Source organism: Micromys minutus (assembly GCF_963924665.1).
Source record: "Micromys minutus genome assembly, chromosome: 1".
Classification (NCBI taxonomy): Eukaryota; Metazoa; Chordata; class Mammalia; order Rodentia; family Muridae; genus Micromys; species Micromys minutus.
The window spans coordinates 212,069,720-212,089,224 of record NC_137969.1 but is presented as its reverse complement, the minus strand read 5'-3'; the positions used below and the strand labels follow the sequence as shown (position 1 = coordinate 212,089,224).

The 19,505-nt window shown below is 36.5% G+C and overlaps 1 protein-coding gene and 1 pseudogene across 3 annotated transcripts in view; one reads left to right on the top strand and one right to left on the bottom strand.

Annotated features, from left to right (window-relative positions):
• The window catches only part of MDGA2 (MAM domain containing glycosylphosphatidylinositol anchor 2), a gene marked incomplete at both ends in the record, with an annotated part of 768,432 nt that overhangs the window by 491,984 nt on the left and 256,943 nt on the right, over nt 1–19,505 (top strand). For both annotated transcript variants that reach the window (XM_080937304.1, XM_080937305.1), the window contains one exon: nt 17,037–17,233. In XM_080937304.1, the coding sequence (XP_080793430.1) occupies nt 17,037–17,233 (197 nt within the window). The remainder of the gene's footprint in view (nt 1–17,036; nt 17,234–19,505) is intronic.
• On the bottom strand, nt 15,663–16,066 carry LOC308413728 (protein FAM136A-like; annotated as a pseudogene). Its single transcript has one exon. The product of its transcript is annotated as a protein FAM136A-like (transcript).

Sequence of the window (19,505 nt, the reverse complement as noted above, 5' to 3'; positions counted from 1 at the left end):
GTCAGTGGATAAAGATCAGAAACTTCTAAACTCTCAGCCCTAACTCAAGTATCTAAACTTCCTTCCATCCTCCCAATGCCCCAGGTCATTGTACAAGGGAGGGCAGAATGATGATAAGAGCCAGAAGTTAGAGATGAGCACAAGGAAACACCATCAGACACAGCACAACATTTGGACATATGAACTTACAATGTCTGGGATAGTTCAAGTCTGTGAGAGTTCAAGTCAGACCAGATTCTAGCATGGAGAGAGGAGGTAGGCGCTAAATCCCACAGCTAGCTGAGGGGCCAATGGCAGCCAACATGGGGAGGGGGGAGAGGCAATTTGCTCTAAGAGTGAACGTTCCAGGGGAAGTCCACACACCCAAGAATACATGGGAAACTCTCTCTGTGTGTGTGTGTGTGTGTGTGTGTGTGTGAGAGAGAGAGAGAGAGAGAGAGAGAGAGAGAGAGAGAGAGAGAGAGAGAGAGAGAGAGAGACAGACAGACAGACAGAGAGAGAGTGTTGGGGAGGGTGGTAGGAGAGAGAGAGAGAGAGAGAGAGAGAGAGAGAGAGAGAGAGAGAGAGAGAGAGAGAGAGAGAGAGAGAATGTATAGGAATATAGGAAAGTATAGGAATAGAAATGCTTCTGGAAGAAGTTGGAAAAGGGGTGAAAATGAGCAAAATAGATTGTATGATGTTCTCAAAGAGCTAATTTGAAGGTAGAAAGTAATAGAAAACAGAAAGAACTGTACAAGCATTATTTATTATTCCAGGCCATAAGAAATTTGAAAAAAAATCCCTAGAATTATATGCAGGACAGTATTACCAAAGATCTGTAAAACATGTAGATACATGTGTTTTCAAAGCCTTGCAGAAATGCAATGGATTCTAATTTGTTGGAGTGGATGACTAACAGCAAAATTTCACGCAAGAATGAACCTAAATTTTGTAGATAGTCTTAGTGTTATAAATGTCTTCCTTTGAGAAATAATGTCTTGCTTTGAGGAGCTGGCTCAGAGTATTCATTTTTGTCTGTTTTCTTTTATGAGTTATCAGATAAAATTAGCTGTTGTTCAAAAATCACTAATGCAGGAAAAATATAAAAGAGTTCTTAAGAATAATAGAAACGTTTTTACTGATTATTGAAGTAAACTTGCTTTTGAGTTGTTATCTACAGGAATTGCTTAAACGTCACTGGTTCTGATCCCTCACATATAATAGTGATCTTTTCTTGATTTTTAAGATATAAGAAATATTTAATTAGCTTTTTTTTTCATTTGAGGACTTCAAGCTAGTTCAATTTTATTCAAATTCTGTTAACTAACAGACACATGTGTGTACTTTGGCACTGTATCATGTTATATGCATTCATTCTACAATTATGCAAATCTTGTACCTAAACTGGTAAAATAAGGTACTGCATTTATTGGCTCTGAGTGTACTGAGTTTTTATTTTTCAAAATAAAACCTATTTGTGTATTTACTTTATAGGATTTCTAGTCTGGAAATTCCCACAGGAAAGATGCCATCCAATGCAGTATTTATTGTGCCTTTGCCATCTGGGTTTTCAGATTCATTTGGTTTAATTCAAAGATTAAAAGACAGAAAAATTGGACCAAATGGTGGAATAAACCCCTGTGGAAAACTTGCTTCTGCTGCGATTATTTCTTAGATTAATTGACTCCTTAAGTTGCTACTACACCCCAGGACTTCAGCTGCAACTAATAACTGATCCTCATAATACACAGATTCATTTGGGCAACATGTGCTTGCTTTTAGGTTAACTGTTTGATGTTACACTCAATAAATGTACACTCAATGAATTAGACAGTACTGCATCAATCTGCCGTCTAAATATCAATATTCACACACTCAGCCTTTATCAAAGAATCCTCTCTTTGCAGTGAATAGCACAGATGCCAAGACTCATGACTGTTCAAGATGCTAAGAATCAGTGATGGTTGAAGGCCATTCCTGAAAACGATTTAAATACCACTCTCTCCAAGTCATAGCAGTACTACAGAAGAAGTAGTGGGAAGACTATTAAGAGCAGGAATATGAGGAAGCCATGTGTAAGGCTGTGTTCTGGTGATCACAAACACTCAGAAGCACTCTGTTGGTGCTAGGTCTTCACAAGTCTGTCCCATCAATAACTAGTCATGAATTGAAAAGTGTTCATAGGAGGCCTGCAACTTAAAGATGAACCATTCATTGGCTATTGATGAATTGTGTGAAAGCAGAAGCTGTTGCCTTTGATTGTACAGCCACTGATGAGCCTGCCAGCTTCTAATAGCTGGAGTAGCCAGAGACACTAATGCACTTGGTTAATCTCTGTGTCACAAAACAAAGAAACAGAAATGTGAGAAAGAGATTGTGGGAAGATATGTAAACAAAGGTAGAAAAGAATTAAGGGGGAGAGTAAACACTATGAATGGTATACACATATGAAATAGACAAAGAAAACAAATTTAGTTAGTAAGCAACAAAAGCAAAAATATAAATATAGAGAAGGAATAATGATGCTTTAAAATTCTGTTAACTTTCAAAAGTGGAGTGTCTTTGTGGGGTGGTAAGATTTACTGTCATTGTTGAATATTTAAGATGTGGGATTTACAAGTAAGAAATTATTATGTTATTAAGAAGAGATTATATTAAAATGACATCAAAAATTAGTTAAATAACAACAAAGAAAAGCTATAGAGTATGGGGAAAAATAGTTATTTTAAGATAAAAAAGAAAATCTATAGTATGTTGTTAATTGGCATTACCTATAAGACAAAAACATAAGATAAAGTCTCTTTAAATGCTGAGAAGGATGGGGAAAAAAAACTTCCATAAATTAGCATTATAAAAATATCCATCTAGGCTAGATCTGGCCTCTGCTCAGTGTTTGGATGCTCTCAGAACCTCTGGAAGAGCAGTCAGTGCTCTTAACCACTGAGCCATGTTGTCAGCCCCTGAACTTTCGTTTTAATAGAATTTTTACTGTTTCGAGTCAAAATGTGACTATTAGTGTTAGACAAATATTTTCAATATTTATGTCTGCTCATCCTGGGCAAAGTGAAGCCAGAGTTTATATTGTTTATATGCAGGAATCAGATGAGGTAATTCATACAAAGTGCTTCTCATAACTGGTACACACAGCTAGCATTACCCTTATTGATTGTAACCAACAGGCTTGAATATGATTTCACTTTGTAAACCTGTAGTCTTTTAAAAATTTATTTATTTACACTTAGGTACATTGGGGTTTTGCCTGCATGTAAGTCTGTATGAGGGTGTCAGATCCCCTGGAAGATGAATTATAGACAGTTTTGGGCTGCCGTATGGGTGCTGGGAATTGAACCTGGATCCTCTAGAAGAGAAGCCAGTATTCAGCCATCTCACCATCTTGTAAAATTGTATTTCTAAAATGATTACTTTTTAAAGATACATTTATTTCTATGCATACTTTACCTGCATGTAGAGGGCTGTGTGCCACATTTGTGCCTGGTGCCCTCAGAGGCCAGATGAAACATTGGATCCCTTAGATCTGGAGTCATGAATAGTTTAAGCTGCCAGTAAGGTGCTGGGAACTGAACTCAGGTCCTCTGTAAGAGCAACTGGTGCTCTCCACCACCGAACCCTAAAACAGTATTTGTTTAAGGACTTCTGAAAATATTTATGAGAGGGGTGGTTCAAAATAAAATAGCCATTTAATTTTGAGTGTGTGTGTGTGTGAACTATAGGGAAGTACAATTTCAGAATTACCTCCTAGCTGTTTTTTTTTTTTAAATAGTTGGTAGTTTATACCTTACCTCTTTGTGAATTATGTTCCAACTCCTTCACCCTATTTCTGGGCAGTTTGGCTTCATGCAGGAATTTGTACGAAGTCCCAATAAAAGATTTTATTTATTAAAAAAATCCATCTATAGTGTATTGCCCTTAATAACCATAATTTATTTAAATTACTATTACCTGTATTCACCTTTTGCAAGAGATGATAGCTTTAAAAATATCATTGTGTCTTGGATATTTAGAGCTTTTGGGATAATATCCACTTAGTGAGTGCATACCATGTGGGTGTTTTTTTTTTGTTGTTTGTTTGTTTGTTTGGTTTTGTTTTTATTTGTCATTGTGTTACCTCACTAATTCTGATATTTTCTAGTTTCATCAATTTGCCTAAGAATCTCATAAAGTCATTGTTTTAGATAAATGAGTAGTAGTCCATTGTATAAATACACAACATTTTCTGTATCCATTTCTCTGTTGAAGTATATCTGGGTTCTTTCCAGCTTCTGACTATTATTTTTAAAAAAGGATGCTATAAACAGAGTAGAGCATGTGTCCTTTTAATATGTTGGAACATCTTTTGGGTATATGCCCAGGTGTAGTATAGCTGGGTCCTCAGGTAGTACTATGTCTAATTTTCTGAGGAACTATCAGACTGATGTCCAGAATGGTTGTACCGGCTTGCAATTCCACCAACAGTGGAGAAGTATTCTTCTTTCTCCACATTTTTACCAGAATCTGTTGTCACCTGAGTTTTTGGTCTTAGCCATTCTGATATGGTATGAGGTAAAAATCCCAGTGTTGTTTTGATTTGCATTTTCCTGATGACTAAGGATGTTGAACATTTCCTTAGGTGCTTCTCAGTCATTTGATATTTCTCAGTTGAGAATTCTTTGTTTAATACTGTACCCCATTTTTAATAGAGTTATTTGCTTCTCTGGAGTCTCACTTCTTGAGTTCTTTGTATATATTGGTTATTAGCCCTCTAACTAATGTAGGAAATATTTTCCTAATCTATTAGTTGCTGTTTTTATTATAGACCATGTCCTTTGCTTTAGAGAAGCTTGGCAATTTTATGAGGTCTCATTTGTCAATTTTTGTACTTACAGCATAAGCCATTTGTGTTCTATTCAGGAATTTTTTTATTGTACTCATGTATTTGCAGTTTTTCCTACTTGATCTTCTATAAGTTTCAGTGTATCTGGTTTTATGTAGAGGTCCCTGATCCACTTAGATTTTAGCTTTGCACAGGGAGATAAGAGTTGAGTGATTTGAATTCTTCTACATGGTGACCACTAGTTGAACCAGTACCATTTGTTGTAAATGTCTTTTTTCCACTAGATGGTTTTAGTTCCTTTGTCAAAGCTCAAGTGACTATAGGTCTATTGGTTCATTTCTGGGTCTTCTATTCTATTCCATCGATCTACCTGTGATACAATTCATAGACCACATGATGCTCAAGAAGAAGGAAGACAAAAGCATGGATGTGTCAGTCCTTTAAAGTGGAAACACAATTGTCACAGGAGGAAATATTAAAACAAAGTGTGGAGCAGATTCTAGAAGAAAGGTCATCCAGAGACTGCCACACTTTGAGATCCATCCCACATACAGTCACCAAACCCAAACAATATTGCAGATGCCAAGAAATGCATGCTGACAGGAGTCTGTTATAGCTGTCTCCTCAGAGGCTCTGCCAGAGCTTGACAAATACAGATGCAGATGCTCACAGCCAACCACTGGACTGAGCACAGGGTCCCCAACAGAGGAGTTAAAAGAAAGGAATGAGGAAGATGAAGGGGTTTTCAACCCCATAAGAAGAACAACAATATCAACCAAGCAGAATCCCCAGAGCTCTTAGAGACTAAACCACCAACTAAAGAATATAGATGGATATACCCATGGCTTCAGCCCCGTATGTGGCAGAGGACAGCCCTATTGTGCATCAGTGGGGGAAGAGGCCTTTAGTCCTGTGATGGCTCGATTCCTCAGTATAGAGTAATGCCAGTACAGGGAGACAGGAGGGAGTGGGTCGGTGGGTGGGGGAACACCCTCTTTGAGGTGTGGCTAGGGGGGATAGGATGGGAGGATTCTGGAGGGGAACCTGGGAAAGAGGATAACATTTGAAATGCAATTTCAGGGGGATGGGGGATGGCATTGGGGCGAAAAGGATAACATCTGAAATGTAATTACAGAGAATATCTAAAATAAAAGAAAATTTAATTACTAATGCTATGTGTATAAGAGAGAAAAGGAGAGGTGGGGGGGAGAGAGACAGACTGAGACAGAGAAACAGAGGGAGACAGAGAGAATCTTCTGGGTATATTTAGCTCTGTTCATATGTGCATGCATTGAGAGATATGAACCTGACATTGGGAAAAAAAATCTGTTAAGGCTCGTTCCTGGTTCTGTCTTTGTCTCTGTCTGTCTCTATGTTTCTCTCCCTCTCCTACTCCCTTCTGTAGGCACTGACCACCTATAGCTTTTCTTCTAGGAATGGTTCCATATGGAATTTTTTCCTGTCTACATTGGCATGTCAGCTGGTATTGCTGTCATGCTGTTGATATCCAGGCAACAATATTTTCTTCTTTTCTTTTTACATTTTACTTTTACACTCAAGATTTTGTTCCCCTACTGGTCCACCCTCCTAGTGTTCCACATCTCTTACCACATACCCAACCTTTTGTCTCCATGAGGATGTTCCTGCCCCACCAACTCCCCAGGATCACTAAATTCCCTGAGACCTCCAGTCTCTTGAGGGTTAATTGCGTCTTCTCTGATTGAACCCAGACCCAAGAGTGTTCTACTGTCTATTTGTTGGGGGACTCATATCAGCGAGTGTTTGCTGCCTGGTTGGTGATCCAGGCTCTGGGGCATCTCAAGGGTCCAGGCAACAAATTTTTTGGGAGCTCATGGGTCCAGATTTTCTGTCGTATATAGAAGACACTATTTTGCAGAAGGAATTCTGGTCTTCTGTCTCTTACAATCTTTCCTGTCTTCTGTGATTTTTCTTGAGACATGGTGTAGGAATTGCATTGGAAATGTATCAGCAGAAATTGAGCACAGCATGATTATTCCTTGTGTGTTTTGAACAGCTGTGGTTCTCTACAATATTTCTCATCTGTTGTAACAAGAAGCTTATTTTATGAGGGGTGAGAGCTATTGCTTCTCTCTCTCTCTCTCTCTCTCTCTCTCTCTCTCTCTCTCTCTCTCTCTCTCTCTCTGTGTGTGTGTGTGTGTGTGTGTGTGTGTGTGTGTGTGTGTGTGGGTGTGTTTGTGTTTGTGATGTGTATATGTATACAGGAAAGTATTAGAATTTATTTAGAAATTTACTGGTTTTGGAAAATGTCAATTAAATTTTCTTCTTTTGGTTCCATGGCCTCTTCATCCAAGGGTAGTTGGTTACATTTATAGGACCAGAAATGAATTTCCTCCTGTTGAGCATGTCTTAAGTCCAAATGCACAGCTGTTAGTTTCTCCCAAGTCCCCGGCACTTGTATAAGTGGAAGAAATGTAGTTGCCTAACAATCAGCATTATTCACATTGAGCCAAGCTGTTAGCCCCCTCCTTTCTCATCTTTTCTCTACCCTTCCCAAAGACGAGGCACAAAGATATCACTCCACACTTCATAATTTATTCAATGGTGAAATCCAGATGGGGAGTAACTTTCTTCTCTTCCTTCGTTCAGCACCAGTTACTCATACATATATTCCATCCATTCAAATTTTCTCTCCATGCTCATTGACAAAATCTTGTCTCAATTGTCTTTTCCAAGTTTATATAAACTACCACAGAATCTTATTTTTATTCTTATTAATCTACTCAACATAACATTTGCCACATTAAATTCTCTCAGGCAGAAATTCTTTCTATTATAGTATTTCTGAAAAGAAAGTAGACATTCTATAAAAGAAAATGTGATTGATTTCCTAGACTATTCATAAGGTGAGTAATGCTTTAGCTCATTTTAATCTGTCAAATGTTCCATAGTATTATTATATTGCATATTCTATATAGCAATATGTAGTTTGCATGAAATTTAGAGTGATATCTCAAAAGTTTATGCACACTGTTTACCTCTCTTATTTTATTTTCCAAACAGAATTTTTCACAAGTCATTTTTAAAAGCTTGTACTAATATTATTCAAGATGTACTTAGTTGTCCTTCTTGCTTTTATTTGCTGCAAAATTGTTATTTAATTCTAGTGTGTTTTATCATTTTTATTCATTTCTTGACATGAATTCCAGGGTCCTTATAAATTGGAAAGTTTTTATAATAATGAGTATATTTGCAAATAGGTAAAACTATCAAAATATGATGTATAAAATTTATATTTAGATAAATGTGGTTACAATAGGAATCCTAATACATATGTAGTTACAAATTAATTCTTGCAAATCTTAATTGTGTGGGATAATAAAAGAGGAAATTTTTGTACAGATTACACTAGTTGCTCTTCTTGTAGTTTCTTCTAAATTAACTTGTACCAAAATGTATACTCAATAAATTATAGATTCATTACTGTTAGTTTGAGATTTGATCACTGTCTTAAACACCTGCATGTCCCATAGCAATATGCATGTGGCATGGGAACTCAGAAAATGTGGGAAAGATTGAAGAAGGCAAGTAACTCATTCCTTTTAGTATACAAAGTGAAATATGTGGAAAGTTTGTACTGTTTTCCAACAACCCCTTCCTATTTTATCTAAAGCTGTTCAAAGTGTTGTCATAGTGTAAATCTTTTTGATAGACTAGTTTCTAAACTGAATGAATGTAGCAGACATCACATTCTTTTTTTCTTAGAATGACTTTAATCTGCTAGTGTCTGACATCTTTAATCAAGCAAAAGGCTTCAGGAAAATTAGTTCAGTTATAAATGCCTAGCTGCCAAAGTTAAGAGTAAAAATAAATTTCCTTAGATAATTATTATGTTATATATGGGTAGTCTTGCAGAAAACTGACACTGGTCACATCACTAAGAGATTTATCTTACTTAAGATTGATTTATTGGGTCATTATTACTTATGTAGCTTTTATTAATTTGTAGAAATTGAAATCTAACTAAAATAAGAGTCCTATACACATTGAAAGACTTGATAGGAAATCTTATAAAATTTAGAGATATTTCAAACACATTTTTGTGTATCCAATAATTCACTTATTGATTCAAATTATTTTATAAATTTAAAACTTACCCACAGTTAAATATTTAACTGTTTGATTCTCCTACTACCACTTCTCTTTAAACTTCATTTAAACATGCCATTTAATTTTTTTCATAATTTTTACTGAGTCTTTGTGAAATTCATACCATATATCATAATCCCAATCATTTTACCTCCCATATCTGTCTTCCACCATTGTTAAGTCTCTCCATGGAAAGCTGCTGTATATCATGGTGGATCACATAGTATACCCTTTTGTTCAAACAGCTTTATGTGCAAATTCTCATTGCATGAGTCATTGGTCTGGTTTGTGATCTCTGGCTTCTGTTGTACAGTCAATACTGGATCCTCACCAAGCCTGCTTTCATGATATCATCAGATATTCTGCTTTTGCTCTGAGTTATGGAGGTCCTCCAGCTTTAGATCACCAGGTCAATCCATTCTGCTTTATCAGTTCATAGATGTGGTAAATGTTCTGGTAGGCCAACTCAAAACCTGGATCTGGGTATAGGGGGTAGGTGAGTTAGTCAGCCCACCAGCTCTCCCATGCCCATTACCTCGAAGGCCAGCTCTTCTACCCTGCCCAGGTGAGGGGGCAGAGCCAGCAATCCTGAGTACCTCAATTAGTGAAAGGCAAAACTATCTTTTCTATACCCAAACCACAGGAGGTACCACTATGTGGTGGCCAGTGAGGGGTTGGTCTAGCTCAGCACAGTATTCAACACTGGCTCAGATGGCATCCATGAAAAAGGTGTCCACATGACTGTTGTTGATAACATGGATCACAGCCATTAACGCACATATTCTTGGAAGTGATATAGAAACTTCTTGATTGGGGAGCAATACATACCCCTCAGAATATATTGTGTACTTTTAATCATAGCCAATACATAATTACATGAAATCAATCTATGATATTAACTTCCAGATATGATATTTCCTTCCATATAGGAAAAGAAACACCTCTGACCCTAGTCCTCAGAAACAGAGGTAGGGATTGCGGCAAATCACAAGCCAGTTTGGTCTACATAGAAAGTTGCAACTCAGCTGGGGCTATACAATATAAGAGAGACCTCTCTCAAACAATAAAAGAATCAAAATTGCAAACAAACAATAATATGACTTTTCATTAAAACTGTTATGTCTTTAAGAGAGAAAAAAATCCCAGCGTCTAGAAGAATGTAGATTCCAGTACCCAAAGTTATCTCACTGTGTTCAGGGTGAGAGCCTAAGTCTATGGAATTATATGTGATGGAGAATAAAATTGAATGAGTTTGTAGATAGAGGAAACCAAGTATAGATGAAAAGTAAAAAGCTTATTGACATGTGAGTATTCTGGTATGACAAGGCTTGAAAACCATTGGAGGTGGCGGGAATGATATGGTACCCACTGAGTGAAGTGATAACTACAACCACTGCAAAGCAGACTGTGAAAATATTTTTTATATAACGATTTATGAGCTTGCTAACGTGAATATCAGATAAAGTCCAGAAATAACAGCACTTGGTTCTACTCTATAAATGTTTTGAATATACTTCAGTAAGATAATAAGAATACACTCATAACTGAGACAGACTTCATTAATATCATTGTCCACAGCCCCTTCTAGACAATGATGATGGATAAGAGATGCTTTTACATAATTGGACTTTACATGAGGATTGGGTATGGCAATTTCTCAAGGTTATAGATATTATATGATTGTGATTAACTTCCATGTGCAGGTTGAGTATGCGCATCTGAATTAACAGTTAATTTGGATGCATCCAGCACTCTAAGCTCCCAAATATATAAAGAACCTTAGGTTATGTTATACTTGGAAGAAAAATAAGAAGCTAATCATTCTGTGTGTAAATTATATACAGTTAAAATAAATAGAAAATGAATAATTAAAATAGTAAATATGGACAATTAGAAAAAACTATGCTTTCTGTGTTAATTTCAGAATGTATTTCTATTGACTAAATAGGCAATTGAATTACTTTGTAGCATCACTCTTGATGATGATTTAATCAACAAGCTCTTTCTGATAGCATATGTTTACTTAAAAAACAATATTCTGGAGATAGGAAATCCTTGAAGTATCTGTAGAGATGTCACTTGCAGGATCTGTGTTGACCTTGATGCACAGATTCTTCAGTGTGCGTGTTGCCATAGTATTATCTTGACATTGTGTGTCTCACATTACATCAGTCTGCTAGCCTAGTAGAATGATAGAATGGCCTTGTGAAATGTCAGTATAAACTCTAAAGCTAACATCCAGTGACGAGTAGGTGCTTCTTCCAGGTACAGTAAAATTCTAAATCACTGGTCATAATCAAATGATGATCTACTTTTTAAGAGTTCATGGGTCCAAGAAACAATGAGTGATCTCATTTCCTACTGTCATGTGCATTCACTCACTGAAATCAGGGCTTTTCTTCCTGCTTTACCACTTCCAAGGGCCCAGTTCCCACCCAGAAAAGGACAAACTTATTAAGTGACCCAGGAAGACTGCCTTTAATCTCTAAGCCAGGGACATTAGTTACTTTAGTTTCCTGTATCAAGAAACATCACAGAGAAAAGGCATGACGCTGAAAAGAACACACATCATATACATTCTACAGAAATGAGCTATTACAAGTCAGAAAAGAATGTATTGCATGCCCACTTACCCCAGTGAGAAGACTTGTATTTGTTTGTTTGTTTGTATTCTATTTTCCACATTTGGTGGTAAATAAGTCAGCCAGTCTAAGAAAGGTAAAGGGACCAAAATCTCTACTTTCTGCAAAAAAGAAAGAAAGAAAGAAAGAAAGAAAGAAAGAAAGACAGAAAGAAAGAAAGAAAGAAAGAAAGAAAGAAAGAAAGAAAGAAAGAAAGAAAGAAAGAAAGAAAGAAAGATAATGGCCACACTAGGAGAGCTGCCCATACCACATGATACACCAGGCCATGGAACTTCTCAAAAATATGAGCACAAGGAGTCTGTGGATGTGATCCCACCATAAATTCTTGCAGACATTTCTTCCAGAAAATAAGACTACCCAGTTTTCTGGCTTAACCTTTCTCAGCTACAAGCATCACATCTTATAAGTGGATTTCAGTAATTATTCTAGTTGAAAGGCAGATTCCCTGCCTAGGACCACAGCCTACATTTTTTTTACTGCTGAGAGCATTGCAGCTGATGACCATCAGCAAATTCCCTCTCTAGAAATCATTGCAATCCAAACAGTGCATGTACTTCCAAAGGCCCTGTATCCTGGTGGGAAACAGAAATAGTTAAACCACAATGCTGGCTTAGAAAGTGTTTACCAATATAGTTGCTATATCTGATCAATTTCTCCATTTCTTATTCTTGAATTTCACCTATGTAAAATACCTTTATTCAGTATTAAGGAATATGTAAAATATAAACTTAGGAATATATGAATATACAGTATATATTAAGAAATACTTAAGAAATAAATGTGTATTGCTTAAATAATATATACACACAAGATATATTTAGGATGTATATTATATGAACTCATATGTACATAGTTATTTATAATCTACTTATAATATTTGATATACTCATATGAGTCTTATTCAAGATATTTCTTTTTAGTCCTGAAGAGAAAAAAAAATCATGGGTTGTTCTGACAGAAAACTTTGCCAATAGAATGCTTAGGAAGCTATTAGAAAAAGGTTGAATTGTCAGAAGCCTAGTGACCCATGACCCAACTTTCATTCAGGACACTATATAGGGTACATAAATGACTTTTACAGTCTCATATCTGAGCCCTATCAGACCACCCACCAAAATTAAAAGATCTAGTAATGCATTAAAAAGAGAGTGTTGGAAAGGACAATACTATTGTTTTGATTTGAATATGAATGTCCCCATAATGTCTCATGTTCCCGTGGTCCTGATGGACATTATCCAGTCTCAAACTGTATAAACCCTCATTCTTATGTTGCTCTTGTCAGTGTGTTTCACCACAACAATAAAATAGAAAGTAATATAGATTTTAACTATTCAGAAACTAAGGAGCCCCCATTGTTATGACACCAGCCACTTGTTACTAGTTAATAGTGAAACTCTCTAACAAGAAAGAAAATGAAATGTTCACAATCACAATACAGTTAGTCCCTAATTCAAGTGACTGAACTGAATTCACTTCATCAGTCTGATGTTGGATTGCATTTATGTGAACAGCTAATCATTATGTGAATATTTCATAGGCTTGAAAATCCCCAAATATCCCAGCTTATTAAGATCAGACAGCACATGTCTCTACACGACCAGTAGAGTGAATTTGAACTGACAGTCCTTAATCTTTAGCAGAAAGCAGCAGTAGTTCTGAAATTCGCACTACTAAAATTAGAGGCCTGTGAGATAGCTGTGAAGAGATGCTAATGTCAGAAGAAATTAAAAAAAAAAAAAACTTATAATGTTGCAAAACAAGAAATCAAAGTAGGACTGTCATGTAATTCACATTTTTAAAGGACTGTCAACACAATGAAGGAATTTTGCATCCTGTCCTGTTTTTGTCTCTCTCACTAGAAATGACTTCATTAGTTGTGTTGGGTTTTTTTATTATTTTATGCATCAAAAGAATCATTTCTCATGAACCGTGACCTTTTAAGCATGCCATGTTCCATATGCTCGCATCCTTCTTTGTTATGTATATTACACACTGTAGCTGTTCTCCAGGTTTTGATTTAAAAGCACCTGTCATCTGTAGTCTTTCATAGCCAGAACAAATAGCCAAATGCTCCATTTCCACTTATTTATAATGAAAGCTGTGTGCATATAGGGTCATGAGATAAAGACAAAAAAAAAAAAACTGGACTCAATGGGAGTTATTATAAAGAGTCCCTAATAGTGACAAGAATATATTAATACTAAAGGCTAAACTGTGTTGACTATTTACTCTGTACCCATGGTTTTAGAAGCTATTTCATTAATTAATCTAACAACAACTTCAATAATACAGGACCATTTTACTTATAAGGAAGATCATTAAAATTAAATTGTCTTTCATGGTTATGTAGCTGAAAGGCCATTAAGTGGGTTGTGATAGTAATCAATAGAAAATATTTACATCCTTTCCAAGAGTCTATGTTAGGTTTGTGTTTCTGGATGGGGCTTCCAGCTTGTCATTGATATATGGCAGGTGTGATTGCTGCATATTTTTCTTGTCTTAAAGAAAATCAACCTGGCTATACAACGAACTATGATCCCTCCGCCAAAGCTGATGGGAGTGGCTATGTTCATTATAGTGTTTCCTCTCAGAGATGCTGTCCAGTGCTTGGGCTTCTGAGTGAACAAAGTATTGAAACTCCAAGATCTGAATGACTTGGTCTTTATCTAAAGCCTGTTCCTTTGAATGTATCTTTATACTGCTATTCGTAAGCCAATACTCAGCGGAAGAGAACTTAATGTCTTTTAACCGAGCCTTCTGTTATCACATTGCAAATTTTCAAACACACTATGATAGAAAATCTAAGATCAAGAGAACTTTTCACACACTTCAATGTCATATATTGTTACTATGAAGATTATAATAATTTGCAAATACTTGTTTTATATAAATGTATTACATCACTAAATGAAAAGGAAGAGTGATTTGGGCTCTGCGATATTGCATTATATGGTTGACTTTATCTCATTTTTTTTTTTTTTGGAGACAATGAAATTTTACTTAAAAACCAAATTACTTGGAAAATATATTGCAGGCTTGACACAGCAAACAGATATATGTATCACTGTTTCAAGTAATTAATTGGTATAAATACAACATAGTACTTGCCCAAAAGATAGGGTGCCATGTTGGGCCAGCAACACTGCACTGCAAAACCCCAGTTAAAAATGGCATTTGGTAAGAAGGTGTGTTGTGGTCCTAGCTTTTCTTGGCCCAATTGTGTTGCTACAAGGCTCTGTAAACTCGGACCTGATTAATACTGGGATTAGAGTTTTATTTTGTGAACCCAACACTTCCCAACAACTCCTATTTTCTGTTTATTCTCAGTGACTGGCATGGGAGTGACGACCGAACCCTCCCCACTCTTGCTTCTCATGGGGATGTGTCACTTTGCTGCACAAGTCAGTAAAGAAAGCTGTTTCCCACGTACACTGTGACACTGTCTGGCTTCTTCAGGGGCTCCTAGAATAACAGAATTTGAAGACATGGACATTCCCATCTTGATGTCCAGAAAATACTAGGAACTTTTAGAAGTTATTGAAACCACTCTCCCTCCTGTATCTTAAATCTACTGTGTGCCTTATATTTAAGACAAAACTAAGCAGAGCACAGATTTGGAAAGGAGGCCCTTTGCTCTAAGTCACTGCTTACAGGGTTCATTTCACGTATATACAAGGTCGTGATTCTTGTGGTAAACAGGACTTGCCAAGCTTCTCTGAGGAGACCCACCTCTCCTCAGATTTTACCAGCAGGTTTCAAGGAGTCACCAGCCTGGATGTCTGTAGTAAGAATCTCAGCCCTGGCTACAAGGTTGATCTCTACTTCAGAACAAATTCGTGCACAAAAATATTTAGGATCTAGACTTCTGAGCTATCTGCACTGCAAATCTTAGCACCAGATTCTTTCCACTTCACCCTCTAAGATCCAGATGTAAAGGAACCAGTGTCCAGCAGTGAGCAGCATTTGCCTGCAATTTGCTGTGTCCTAAATTTTCCTCATTTGTAAACATTGCTTAACAAATTAACTTCCATTCTTCCTTTTAAATAGCCTGCCCTCAGTCCCAAAGGTCACTGGCAAATGATTTATTTCCAGATGGATGGCAGAGACTCCTTCATCTTCTTGGTCATTGTTGGGATGAGGTGCATGTGGTCATCTACACACTTGGTCACGCAGCTGTCTAGCTGTTCCTTCACCTAAAGCTCCTTAGTTCCTGCATCCATTGAGTCTTTGGCTTTCTTACTGCAATGCATGGTGCACTGGGTCAGTCGGTCCTGGATCCTTCCCAGCTCGCTGGTGACCAGGGCCTGGGCTTGAGCCAGAGGCACAGGCAGCGCTCCATGCATTGGTGCACCCGCTGCATAAATGCTTGGTTGTCTTTGAAGCAGTTGGCCCTGCACCAGAACATGAGGCCCTGCATCTTCCGGATGTTCTCTCTCTCCACACTTTCCCCCATGGCCTCCACAGCATCCTGCACTCGAAGTTGCTGCACCTCTTATGGCGACCCTCTATCTCATTGTTTTGAATTTATTTTTAACTTCTTTAAAATTTGAGATTGCAATTTAATAACACTTCTTCCTGATATTTCTTCTCCTCAAACCTTCCCATATAACCTTCCCTACCTCCTATAAATCCATGGCGTCTTTACTCATTTATTGTTATTACACTGTACATGTATGTATGTATGTACTTACATGTGTGTGTATGTATATTCCTAAAAATAAGCTATTGAGTACATATAATGTTAGTTGTCTGTTACAAGGCTGACAATTTGAAATTTGTTCACTTTCATGAAGTCTTTTATTATGAACTGCTTACAAGGAGGTAGAAAGATGTAAGAACGTCCATACTATCTCAACAAATCTAAAGACAAAGCTATCATTTTTTTTAAGTTGGTGTCATAGTCAGGGTTTCTATTTCTACACAAAACATCATGATGAAGATGCAAATTGAGAAGGAAATGGTTTATTTAGCTTACGCTTCCACATGCTGTACATCACCAAAAGAAGTAAGGACTGGAACTCAAGCAGGTCAGGGAGCAGAAGCTTCTGATGCAGAGGCCATGGAGGGATGTTACTGGCTTGCTTCTCTGACTTTCTCAACGTGCTTTCTTATAGAATCCAGGTTTACCAGCCCAGGGATCGCATCACCCACAATGGGTTGGGCCCTCCCCACTTGATCACTAGTTGAGAAAATGCCTTACAGCTGGATCTCATGGAGTCATTTTTCCCAAATGAAACTCCTCTCTCTGTGATAACTCTAGCTTGTGTCAAATTGACACAAAAAACAGCCAGTACTGTTGGAAATTTTTTGATAATGAGTTTAGTGAGTATAATTAAGTACTTACAGCAATTGCTATCAGTCACAGCATCTATCATTAACCAGGGTGTAAGTGTGCAACACTTCAGAAGGTTTGCATCTTGCAATGTTTTCACGTGCCTGTTTTTTATTTCTTCTAGACTTGGATGATCCAGTAGTAACTGTTCATCAAAGTATAGGTGAAGCTAAAGAACAATTTTACTATGAGAGAACAGTGTTCCTCAGATGTGTGGCTAATTCCAACCCCCCTGTGCGCTATAGTTGGAGACGTGGCCAAGAGGTGTTGCTCCAAGGATCTGACAAAGGAGTGGAGATTTATGAGCCCTTCTTTACCCAGGTAAGAGATTGTGAACAGCATTCCACCCTGAGATAAGTGTGACAATTTCTTGGCTCTGGCAACATTCAATATTGTAGCTATTTAAAAAGACATTTTCTTCAAATGTATTAATCTATAAAACAATATGTTTGATTGAAAAGCCAGCACACATATAAAAGACAACTTGCTTATATGTAATAAATTTGAAATGCTGATTTTTGAAATAATATTAAATTCAGTATACCATGATATATTTCTTTATCCATACATTTACCTATATTCTTTGAAAAAGCATAGCTTCATACTTCAATGACAAGTTTTATTGAACACATTTTTAAAAGAATAATTTTAAGGTCTAGGTGTACCACATTCTGAGAGGGTGCTATACACTTATTTTTTTTAATAATTCAAGACCTAAGAATATAGCCTCCTGTCAATTTTTGGTATTCAAAATCATTATGTTTAATCTATACACACAAAGAAAACTTTGACTGTTTCCATGTTATGTCCTGTTTTACATGCACTTTATGCTTATGGTAACTAGTAAAATTTCAATGCATACTATCAAAGCTTTAAAAGAATCAAGTACTGACAAAAATATATTCATATAATTTTATACCAAAATGCTTTTAAAATCTGTACATGTATCTCTTTTTTAAATAAAGTTGTAAGAAAAAAAATAATTTTAAAATTCCAACTTGCAATGACTTATTGAATTATTAGGTCTAATTTGTAATAACCATAATTGGATAGATGGAAGGATGGATAGATAGATAGATAGATAGATAGATAGATAGATAGATAGATAGATAGATAGGTAGGTAGATAGGTAGGTAGGTAGGTAGGTAGGTAGGTAGATAGATAGATAGATAGATAGATAGATAGATAGATAGATAGATAGATAGATAGATAGATAGATAGCCAATGGTCCATGTCCATAAATGTAACCTGCTATGTCCATTTATTGTTGCTTGTGGACATATATTTTCATGGTTGACCACTTGAAATTGGATCACCAGTTAGGAATTTCACAAAAATGAAAGATTAATTATCCCTATCTCAGTAGTAAGAAATTGCCTGTAGCTCTGGTCTAAGGTTAGGGCCAATGAGATTTTTCCAATATTACATTAGCATGTCTATTACTGTTGACTTTGGGTTTTGTTTAAGCATCCATGTTGTTAAATCATGGGAATGGTTCCATTTTATTTATATAACACATATTTCATAGCTGACTTCTTGATTTAATTGCTCTCACCACCCCTCTTCCATAATGTACCCTGAGCTTTAGCTGTAAAGATTGAGCTATAGATGTACCAACTGGACCTGGGGATCTATGTTCAATGCATTTTGAATAGTTGTTGATTTCTGTGATGGTTTCTGTATGGTGCAAAGTTAATCTTCTTTGAAGTTCACACACACACACACACACACACACACACACACACACACACACACATATATATATATATACATATAGAATGAAGTTAGTAATTATGATGATTTAATTAAGTGACATTAGTAAGTTCTGTAGGATCAATAGTCTCATTATCTCACAGTAGTTGGCTATGATACAGATACCAGGCATGGGACTTCTCCTGGTAATCATCATAAAGTCTAATTAGAGAGCTATTGGTAACCTCTAAGTTATGAAGGCCACTATTATACCTTTATATATATCTTGCTTTGCTGGTTTTTTTTTTCTAGTTTATAGGCATCACAGCTATATACGAATAGAGGTTGCCTTTCTCGCTTGGCAGATTGTATAGCATTTTCAGATACTATGAAACCCAGTCCTGAATGTAAAACTTTCCAATTACTACCATCTGGATTCCTTATATCTATTTGTTCAGAATACATTTTGTCCTTAGTAGTAGGGACTTACATTAAATTTCTGGGAGGAAACCATGGGCAACCGCAATATGTACAATGTTTGGGGTATCTCTTGATATCCTCTGAACAAAACTACATAGGAGGTTTCTCTTGTTCAATACTGAGATTTTTCTTAGTCTGTAGGTCTTAAAGAGGGAGAATAATATCACCTCTAAATATCATAACTTCATTTGGATCATATAAATAAGTGTACACATATATGTATGTACATAAAATGTGGCCAAAATGTGTTCTATAAAACATTCTTATAAAGAAATGCTACATCATAGTTGGACTAAAGTCTTGTATTCTAATGGAAGGCCATTGTTCCTTTCTAGACTGGATACTATTCATCCTGCTTTAGCATAGGTCTTACAAATGTAAAGGACTGCTGAAGTCATGGGGCAAAACCATTCTGTAGCAC